Source organism: Trachymyrmex septentrionalis, unplaced genomic scaffold, assembly GCF_001594115.1.
Source record: "Trachymyrmex septentrionalis isolate Tsep2-gDNA-1 unplaced genomic scaffold, Tsep1.0 scaffold7, whole genome shotgun sequence".
Taxonomy (NCBI): domain Eukaryota; kingdom Metazoa; phylum Arthropoda; class Insecta; order Hymenoptera; family Formicidae; genus Trachymyrmex; species Trachymyrmex septentrionalis.
In genome coordinates, this window is record NW_017305884.1 from 2,154,104 (window position 1) to 2,166,038 (window position 11,935).

General features: G+C 31.1%; 1 protein-coding gene across 1 annotated transcript in view; it reads left to right on the forward strand.

Moving 5' to 3' along the window:
* The window catches only part of LOC108753619 (collagen alpha-1(I) chain), a 302,527-nt gene that overhangs the window by 93,144 nt on the left and 197,448 nt on the right, over positions 1–11,935 (forward strand). Inside the window, exon 3 of the mRNA XM_018495385.1 lies at positions 10,147–10,415. Coding sequence (XP_018350887.1) covers positions 10,147–10,415 — 269 coding nt within the window. The remainder of the gene's footprint in view (positions 1–10,146; positions 10,416–11,935) is intronic.

The following is an 11,935-nucleotide window of genomic DNA, read 5'->3' on the forward strand; positions in this document are numbered from 1 at the left end:
CAATATATGCAAAAATGGTAAACACTTACGAAAGTCCACAGCGCCTCTGCTTCTCGTGCTATCTGTGTATCATTGCAACTATCCCAATTATTATCCATTTAGCTACTCAAATTCGAGCTTGTCACTCTTGCCAAGTTGTACGCGAGCTTTCGATCGTCATCGAGATACACGGAGCCCGCATGTGCTTTGATTCTGAAGTGCGTTTAATTGACGCGTTCTGCAATTAACCGTTTCAGTGACGGCGTAGCTGTTCATGCCTTTCGACTTTCCTCGAAACAATTAGTGTAACTTTTACAGTAAATAAAACTACTTCAGTCGAGAGATGTAAGAGACCTCCCCCTACCCAACGTCAACATCGACACCCCTAATAGCATCAAGCTTCAACTCTACGCTTGCATTAGCAACAAACAGAGAAATAGGATGGAATCTTTCTTGGTAATAAATAGATAACGTATTTTTCCATATATTGTATACACACACATACACAAACATGTATATCAAAATGTAAATCAATCCATTTCTGTGATTAATTTCAAAATAAACATCATCTATATTAATGTATACACTTAGTAAATAATAAAGTGAATAACTCAAATTATATAAGTATAATTTGACATTGAATTTTACATTATAGTCTTTAGTTAATAATTTTTAGTTAATTTCCTTTCATCATACAAAAATATGCTATTTTCCAATGTGTCATTTTTTATATAATATTTTACCACAATATTTTGCCTTCAATCGAGCGTCCTCCAGATAATTTCTCGCACGCTTCTGCGGAAATCGGTATCGTCTGCAACGAGCGGCGAAGAACTGAGAAGAGAACTAACCGCGCGTAAAGCCCGGAAACTAAACGGAAGAAAAAAGTGGAACGATCGACATCCGCGTTCGCGTAAGCCACAACGGACGAAGTAGATGGAGGGCGTAACGGGTCAGACGGTCTCTGGTATACTTCATTACGAGTGATATTTCAGTATTTGTGATTCTATGTGCTTGATATACATTTCTGACGGAAAGTTCCTGTCGATTTAAATTTTCATCGATTACAACTTTCGTTCGATTACGTCACGGTTACACGTCATCGATCACTGTTTTGTAAGTAGGGTGAGATGGCAGGTCCATACCATTTGTTCTAGGAATAATACTACTTTTACGACGACGTTAAATTGCAGATTCTTATATATAAGATTTTCAGAATCATTGAATAATCAAGAAAAGTGCCTCTTTGTAGATATACAATTGAATTTCGCATCGTCTAGAATTAGCAGTTGCGCTGCAGATTTACAATTCTCCTTTTCCGTTGCTTCAGGGATTACGATTTAATAACTGCATAATTTATACTAATAAAAACATTAAATAAAAAATTAATTAAAGTGAGTAATATAAAATAACACAGTAAAAGGCCTTATTCAATCAAAGTGGATTTTGGTGCGCCTAATAATTTTTGCATAAATTTTACAATTTTTTACACCAATTATCGACGCGCAGTTTGCATTGGAAATTGTAAAATTCATACACAAATATTATTAGGAGATTCGCTTTAATTAAATAAGATTTTTACTCTCTCTCTCTCTCTCTCTCTCTCTCTCTCTCTCTCTCTCTGTCTTTTTCGTTGATTTGTTTCAAAAAAATTTATAAATAAGGCAATTACTTTAATAAAATTAAATACATTTTAAAAACACAGGTTGACATAAAAATTGCTACAATAGTTAACGAACCAAGACATCAGATAGAAACTAAGAAGCGAGTTTGTGCTGGACAAGAAGATTGAAGGAATCGGCAAAAAATGCCTGCTACATTGAGCAATAAAGTAGATAGCGACCGTAACGAGCCAGACCATGGTCTACGGCCTCCCTGGCGCCATCTGCCGGTCAGCACTTGAACCGACGTGTCTGACAAAAACGTTCGATTACTACTTCGAGTGGTCGGACATTGCACGTCGAGGCGCGACCGCTAAAATTCGCGGATGAGACCCCGAGGAAAATTCTCTCGAAACTCGATTTACCCGCGAGCAGCGATTGTACCTGTTTTTCTCCTCCTCGATCCTTCTCTTAGCTTTCAGCTAGCTCTTTGCCATCGCCCGAGGTTTGTTTCACCGGCAGGCAGGCAATGCGGGCGCGGGAGAATTGAGGGGGAGGGCACTCTTTGCCGCAATCTTTTGTAATCTGATTTCGCTTTCCCGCACCCGCAACTTCTTCCCTCGCGTCGGGTTACCAACTTCTAAGCGGTGCTGTTTGTTTCGTCGTTTAACTTCTTCCTACCGCCGGCCGTAGAATTTACGTGGGAAATAATGCGCCGGAAATGAGTTTGCATCACGACACGAACGATTTCCAGGGGATTACCCGTCGCGAGGGCTCGAGATTCTGCATTTTATCGTAATCTCTGATTGTACTCCACTAATTAATTGATATCAGAAAGCCAAGATGAAACGTCGAGATTCGCAGATAATGAGATATTCGCGAAGAAGAGAAAATGCATTTTCTTACGTCGTCAAAATGTTTAAAAAAATTGATTGTAAGGTTATCAATAAAATTTATATTCTAGAAGGAATCTAGAATAGATCAAAATATAAATTCTGGCCAAAATGAGGAAGTTCTGAGACGTACAAATTGTATATCATATTGATGGATTACTCAAGTCGAGTGTATTATAATATCTTAGGAAAATATTATATTATATATTATATTATCTTATATGAGAATTATATTATATATTATATATTATATTATTATATTATATTATATGAGAAAATATAAGAAATATAAGAAAAATCAAATCAATAAAGACAATAAATTCAAAAATTGTTAAATGTGATGTCAAAATATTCCGATAATTATGCAACAAAAACTGTATTGTTAATATTTGAACACGTATAACTTTATAAGCGTTATATATCCCAAACTAGAATTTAACATGCTCCTTTAGAGTTAATATTGTGATACTAGCAATTGATTGCGTCTATATTGATTATCATGAATAAGAATTTGTATATATTTTACATGCGCGATAATTGTATTTCTGGATTCATTTTATCGAATTAATTTAGGCCACTACATTTACGTCGGAAATTTTAAAAATATATTTCGTATTAGTCACACGTGTTATTAAATTACGTGAACAATATGAAACGAATATGACAGCAGACGAATATTACAATTAGACAATTTAATAAGATCATCGCAGAGCTCTTGAGCGCTGCAAAAAAAAAATATTGTTCCGCTCTCTTACATACTTTAATAGAAAATATTTTTGTCTGCGTGGTCGTGATAATTGTTCGAAAACAAACGCATTTCACTGGTACGATTTCGTGAATATGTCGCATATGCGCTAGCCTGAGAGAAATGTTTTTATTCCACGTTCTCCATAGAGTAAACATTGAAGCCCGGGCGCAATCATTTCGGCGTATATTTTTCATGCACAATAAACAGAAGCTTATAAGACTTAAAAATACAATGTCACTCCCATCGCGACCGGTAGTTGCCAGCAGTTCTCAATATAACAACAAACAGTGCAAGACAGAGCATTCTTGCTTTTAACGAAGCCGCATTTTCTTGCTTGCTGCTCGGCTATTCAAACTTTTGATGGAAAAAGGACTTTTTTTGTCTTTTATCGCGTCCGTGCCATTGTTTCTTGCGAAATTTTCTGATGCCAGCGACTTTAGAGATTTTAATATGAAAGACGTAAAAAAAAGAAGCTCGCAGATCTTTTAACTTTCCAACTTACATACTATGCTGATCGATTGTAATAAATAAAGAACTACTATGACAAAAAATAATTTTTTCTTCAAGACTTTAAATAAAATTACGAATATTCACTTAACTGTGTGTGTGTGTGTGTGTGTGTGTGTGTGTGTGTATAATTGTAAAAGAAAAGATAAATACGAAAATTCAAACATAAAAATTTTTGTAAAATTTTTTTGAATTTTATATTATTATCTTGTTTTACAGATTTTTCGCTTTTTACACGTATGAATGCATTTTGTATTTTTCATTTTCTGACATAACTTATTTTATTAAATCAACATTCCTTTTTATTATACTGTACAATTTTAACTTTGATATGTAGTTATTACTTTTCATTCCACAATTAAAAAATGTAGAGTTGAAAAGCTATCTTGATGTATTTTGATACATATAGCTTACAGGAGGATATTGCACATTGTAACTGTAACGTATTAATTGCATCCACGTGCCAATAATATTACTGATAGCACTATGAGCAAACATCATTGAGCAAATGTTATACCAGCTATCAAATATAAAATATATAAAACATAATTTAAAAATATTTCGATTCCAATGCTGTCGAATGGTGGTATGGAATTTATCATTTTGTACAAGGAAATTTTATCTGATAATATAATCTTTTACTGCTTTTTCAATCTTCAATTAGAATTTTTATTTAATATTCGTAGTTTTAAATTTTACATTTTTTTTTTATTAAAAGTTACATTTTTCAAAATAAATGATTCATGCATTTTTACATTTTGCACATTTTTCGTAAATATCTCAATAAGCTCATCAATGTGAATAAATTTCAAAAATATGACAGTAAAAGATATCTCATATAAACAATATAAACCGACTATTAGATCGATATGAATAAATCAAAGTTTAAATAAGGAGAATCCTATATTTGGTCAAAGCGAATCTTATTGCTTCAATATATATTTCTTGTGTGAATTCATATGCATACATTCTGTATGACGCACCGAAATGTTTTCCAAATTTAAAACGCGTTCATGAACAGAACAGTAATATCACTTATTAAATTGTACAAGCAATTTAAGAATTTTTTAATGCTAATAAGCATCTTTTAACAAGAATATTAATTGTCAAATGTTAGTGAAATCTAAAAACTACGAATAATTTACTGCAAAGACTCGAATTACATCTCGTATCATTATGATAGCAAGTCAGTATTCTTTATGAGTTAAAATGCGGGATGTGCAATAATATGATGAGCCATTTCACACGCCAATAAATTGTTCGCGAAAATGATAGTATCGAAGAAAAGTACAGTCTCTAGAGGGAAATCGGAAAACTTGCTGGATCGTAAGAATATCGTCCCCTAAGAGAGGGTATTTTCTTGTTTCTCACAGAGATGGTTAGACTTCCTGACAATAGAAAAAATTGTACACGTATAATAATCTTTATACTAAATACTATAACAAAAAGTATCTTCGTAAGCAGCTAAACGTATAAAGAAATCAACATGGAAACAACTTTCACACTCACGTCAATAGTTTAAAGAAGACATTTGCATCCTGACTCGTACTGAAACGTTCTGCGTTTGTTCGATTTGCGTGATTCATGGATTCTTGTATGCGCAACCGAGAAAGTTGTAACGAGCTGACAGGACGAATTGGCATACGGATTTATGCAAATGGATTTACGCGGAATACGAAGGAAGACAGAGGGATTACTGGCGAAGCAAACTCGCATGAAATCGTGCATTATAGACCGTTGTTACAATAATTCATCATAATTTTTTCGACCGCTAATAACCGCGGCGTTGAGTTTATTATCTAATTACGGTCGGACAAAGTATGGCAACCTCACGTTGTACACTTCATGTCACGTTTTCTAGAAAATTCAAAACTATTTTCGTGCTAAAATGTATTTAGAGTACTCTCATCATGGAAACAAAATGATGGAAGCTGTAATTTATTGAAGCGGAATGCAATCGTGCAATCGATAAGCGATAAAGCCCATTTTGATCCATGCCGTCGATATGACTCTTCATGGTTTGCGAAAACAATAATTTATTATTTTACACGGAAATATCGAGCATTTATCATGTGACAAAAAAATGATAACCGCTATTAATTTACGGTTATTATAAAACGTAGATATCGTCGCAAAATCTCATCTATAATTTCTGAAATGTGATAATAGCCGAAGCTATTCAATAATAAATCTCTTGTATACAGTGAATTTAACAAAAATGCACGTGATCCACATTTACCGGATGATGATTAATTTTTTTCAAAATTAGTAAGAAAAATATTAATCAAAGTTGAAATAAATTTCAATATAAATGAGACTACATTGTTTTATTATAAGCCGACTTCCGACAAAAGTACACACGTTGGTACATACGTTGGCGATTGACTAAATCGCGTAAAGAAAGTGCTTCCTCGAAACAATCGCTCGATCGTTAAATCTCGAACTTTCAATTACTGTCCACGTCTCGTTTCTCCCATTTACACATACGCTGCTTCTAGTTTGGACTTTAAAATGACTCGGGCCTATCGCAATTTCGGCGCAAAATAGAGATCTGCGTCAGGAGGGCATACCCAAGCAAGAGGTGTCGCCTGGTCGATGCCTATGCCGGCGTTCGAATCACCACACACCTCAATTCCACGCTATAATCTATCAAGCATTGAAATCTTTCCTGCTGTTGTTGCAGATGTCTTAAATAGATATTAAAAAGTCTGTTTTGAAAATCGGAAGACAGTAAGAAGTGCATCGAGCAAAATATCCGCTTTGAAGTAAAAAGAACAATGAAAACTTTCTTTATAAACTTTACCCGATTTTCTCAGTTGATGACACGAGCGAAGGCATTTCTTTTTATTTATTTATGTTTGGTAACGTTTATTAATAATTTTTTTTGTAAAACATAAGGCATACGAAAATATTTCATCGCACTTACGAAATTTAAAAAACGATGGAAGCTTTTTTCTATGACTTTACGGCGCGCACGTAGGAATTATGTAGTATTTTGTTGTGTTAAAATGCTGATTTTTTTCTATAGTTACGGTAGCAATCTCGAAATTGATTTAAGTTTTATCTCGAAAAATAAAAAATCGAGAAATAAATGTTCAAAAATAATTAGAAAAGTGCAAATGGAATATTTTCTCACTGCGTAAAAATTACATGAAATTTACTGTTAATAAGCTAGTGTAAACGTATTTTTTACGTTGGAATTTTTAAAATAAATAAATTAAAAAAATACTTTCGCTCGTGTTATTAAATGAGAAGATCAAGTAAAAACATTAGTTCTCATATTCTCGAATCAGATATTCAGAATCAGAAATGCGTTAGCGGTTAGCTTAATTTTATATTTAATGCTTACTCGAATAACACATTAATTTACTTTTGTACATGAAAAACTATTCCGTAACAGGTCACGAAAAATGCAGTCCGTAGAGAACAAGCCAAATGCGAGAACCAAAATTCGTCGAGCACTCATCAAAGCTTTTGTGGCGGAACATATTCCGAGGTAGAATGCGTTACAGAATATCGTGTGGTCACAAATGCAATTTGGAAATTACTTCAAGCATAGTGAAAATTTAACTTATACTATTCGCCGACATGCTGTTACCTGTATTTTCATCGAACATTTTTAGGTTACTCACGAATTTTATTAGAGCAGCTGCTTGTGATAGGAAACTATGTATGAGAAGAAAGAAGCGAAGTGTGAACGATGTTTTATTAGTACCAACAGAATACTATTTCAAAATATATATGTTCTCAGTTCGAATTATTACTTTTTCAATTATTATTTTCTTTTCTCAATATTATAAGTGAAATTTGACCGAGAAACTTTCAACACAATTAAACGAAGAGGGGCATATTCTGTCTAGGCGTTTCTTAATGCCTAATAATATTTTTTATAAATTTTAACAATTTCCAGTTCTTCAAAATTTCCAAATTTGAAATTGTAAAATGTTTACTTTAACTGGAAATTGTAAAATTCACTAAAATATTAAGTCTAAAATCCGCCTTGACCGAAAATAATCCTTTTCATTTAATTTCTTTTCACTTTTCACGTCAAAAAACAAGTGAATTTTTACATACAAAGAATGATTTTGCTATAGTGTCTAAAATTCAGCTAAATACAGATCTAAAAATAGTTTTGACCATTAAAATAATTACGTAGAATTTCAAGTACAAGCTGAAAAAATTTTTCATATTCTAGCAATCAGTTTAAGTCCTATATATAATTCTTTTAAATGTTCAATAAAATTATTTTCAAATCTGTATATGGCTAATTTTGTAGATACTTCAACAAATTCGTTCTTTCCGTGTATATGTACGTACACAAAATAGAAAAAGTGTTATTATCTGTAATTGACAAAATGGTTTTTATGAACGGTTTTATGTTTATCATAAATAAACAATTGTATTTTAATTTTTTCTTTAATAAGTCATTTATCTATGATACTTATTATTAGTAGTAACGGCTTCGATTTAGCACAATAAGAAGTCTTTTACTAATGACTAGTCAACCGTGTCGACATCTAATCGACAGGAAAATTTTTAATGCGATTTACTGCACCGACTTATGTCTCCGACAATAAATATCGGTTATCGAGCTTTCAGCTGCGGAATATCACACGGTGTATCGGATGTCATGGACTGGAGCATGACATATGGCGTACAAAATGGTGTTGTCGTACATTAAAGAATTATGATCTTAATCACACTATACATACGAATGCAATGTCACGATTCGTAATGTAGAAACTACGCTCTACTTTTTTATTCAGTGATTATTAATATTAAAAGAATTTCGTACGCAAAATATGAAGCTCTCTTACTTTGTGAGTAAATCCTGACACAAAATATTTTCATAATAAATTATAATATTTTTTTATTTTATTTGTTTGCCAACAGAGAATGTTTGTTACTTAATATACTTTAATTTTTGTCAAACTTTATTTTTTAACGTGTTTACATTCAATAACTACGATCTTTCGTTTGCTACGATTTCTCGACACAATTTAGCACAGTTGGCGAACTTAACAGTGTATCAATCATTAGGCATTTTCTGCCTGAGAAAATGCTCTTATCAGAATATCACGTATAAATCTCACAAACTAGCGAGCGAAAAATTAATTAAAGTTTCTACATTCGTTTCGAATTACTTCTCCGTACTTTTCTCGGAAGCTCGCGAAAAGTCTCTTTTTCGTAAAATGTTCCATTTTCAACAGTTTTCTTAATTACATAATCTTATTTTCATTGGATTTCCATTAAAGATGTCGCTAAACATATATAGCATACCTATATTAATATTTATACTTTCAACGAACTTATACTTATGAAAGTGATGTTCATAGCGTTCTTTTTTTGTTTAAATAATGTATTTTTATAGTTTATTTACTTTATTTGATATTATTATTATTAAATTAAATTAAAAAAATAACATAAATCTAAATACAATATTTTTGTATAATTTAAATATTCGAAATAATTTATACGAAGTTTTATTGCGATTAATTACAAACTTTTTATATTTAGAACAAATAAATATTTTGATTATTTATTGGACAACTAATTTCTGCATCACAAAAAACTTTACATAAATAATCTTTTAAATATGTAAAGTATATTTAAAAATTGAGATTTTTGTCATTTATTTTTTAATACATTTTCATAGATTTCTATTGGAGCACAGATTTAAAAAAATACTACTTCTTATTAAAATAACTTATAATCTAGACGGTAACTACTAAACTATTATTAAAAAAAAATCTATTATATATAATTTTTAAATGCGATTTAGAATAGTTTATAATTTTTTAATAATTTTTTTATTATTTTGAAATATCTATCGACTATCCTTACATTATGCTAAAATATACATATGAGAAATGATACATTATTTAACATATTCATTTAAAAACATGTTATGTATAATAATTCATGTTGAATAATTCACAATAATTTACAGTGTTTTAAAGATGCTTATTAGCACCAATAATATTAAATTGCTTGTTAATTTATGTATTCCAATTTTTCTGTCTAAGACTGTTTCAAAGAGCGATAAATAAACGGCATACAGTTCGTGTGTTTGAAGCAGAAATTGTAAAAATTTACACAATTATTAGGCATTAAGATCCGCCTTGATTAAACATGGCCCTCTTTACTCATTTGATGTTAATAATTACATATTTCACGAACCAAATGACGCCAATAATTCTAACATTAATTTACGCGTGCATTAATTTATTCAGAATTTGCTCCCAAATAATAACCTTGATTACCTATCAATCTATGCAGTATTTCAATTTAATATCATTATGATAATTTAATATCGTTAGGTTAATTAGTTGTTCAAACTGTCAACATTTAACGGCCACGCAAATTTTGCTACGATTAAACGTAATTTAATAGAAACTATTGACATTTATGTTTTCAGAAGTGGTATACGATTTGATGGAGGCATCGGTGTCATCGATGACGGATGATAATAATCTTTACATGGATGACGGCGTCGACGGATTTCCGGCATTTGGCTTTCGACCCGGATCCGAAGTGAAGCAACCCTACAGGCTATATCTCCCGGAAAAGTTACCAGCCGAGTTCACCCTGGTGGCCACGTTCAAGCCGACCTCTTTTAGAACGAGCTACCTCTTCGCCGTTCTTAATCCCTTCGAAACCGTTGTCCAATTGGGCATTAGAATTTCGGTAAGCCACGCGTAATAACTTAGATCTTTTTTGAACTTTTAACTTTTTCTGCAGCTGAGGCAGAACGCAAGACGCAATGACAAATTATCTTTAGAATTTCGGAGATCTCTATCTAAAATGTTGCGTGGTTTTATTGATTATGGGCGGATTCTGCTAAAGCAGCGAGGCGTGATGTCAGAGAAAATAATAGCGTATAAGATTGAGGAGCAAATGTCTTGCGGAAATGAAAGGATGAGCGTGATATATGACGTCATATTAAATCATGAAGGAATCCGCTTTAACAGCTAGGTGATTACTAGCTCTTTAAACGTGCTTTATCAAAATAGCTACGTGATATTCTTATGACACTGCACATTTCATAAATAGATAAATATTATCCAAATGAAATAAGAATAATTACTCATTTCATCATCACGCTACTTTTCACGTAAATTTTATATAACTGATCCTTATAAAAATCTAATACTGGAAGATAGTGATAACTATATACTTATTTTTTTTAAGTATTAAAAGTAACAACAATCCATTAATACTCAAAATAATTAATGATTACCTTTTATTACAAAATTGGCTAGTTATTAAATTTATACATTTCTTTAAGGGGACAATATAAATTTGTCATTTTTCTAAAATAACTTTCCCTTTCTTTCGTACTTTCCAAACGATATTTTTCTTTTGCATCATAATTAAAATGATTAATTTAAAATGTTTGAAAAATAAAGAAGAAAAATGCGAAAAAATGTATTATAATTTTAATATGATTTTATCTTATATTTTTTAACTTTTTCAATATCATTAAACATTCGATTAAATAAAATTTCTTATCAAAATTTTGTACCGTTTAACAAGGTAACAACTTCATAATATGCTAACAAAATATGTATGCATTTTAAACAGAGTTGGCAAAATTCCATATTTTTTAGGTCCATACCAGCAGTAAAAATTGATACTTTTCAGACAAAAACTGGTCTTTTTATTAAGAACAACAAAATAAATAAACAATTTTGTTATCGATATTCTATAATTAGTATTTTAGTTATTATTATTCTAATTTTATTATTACAGTATTCAATAACGCCAATTTTGAACGAATGCTTTTAAGCTTTACTCAAAATAAAATTCATAATAGATTAAGAATTGACGTAAAAAATAAATTAGTTTCTTGTCACAAAAAAAACTAATTCATATTTGTAAAAATTTTTAACTCTGTTACTATTTTTCTGAAACTACAAATTAATATACAAAGTATATATATTCTCCAAAGTTGTTCTAAAAATGTATTAATTTAAATTTAAAAAGGCTTTATTATAAAATTTTCTATTACTATTGTACGCGCGTGCGCGCGTGTGTGTATGTGTATGTGGGATCGTTTCGTTTTTCTTCAAACTTGTGAATAGTATAATTTATTAATTAAAGCAAAAATATCTTTTTGTTTTAATTAGTAAATTGTACTATTCATGTAAAATGTAATGTAATATAATAATTATATAAAAATTAGTTATAAAAGTTAAAAAATTCTA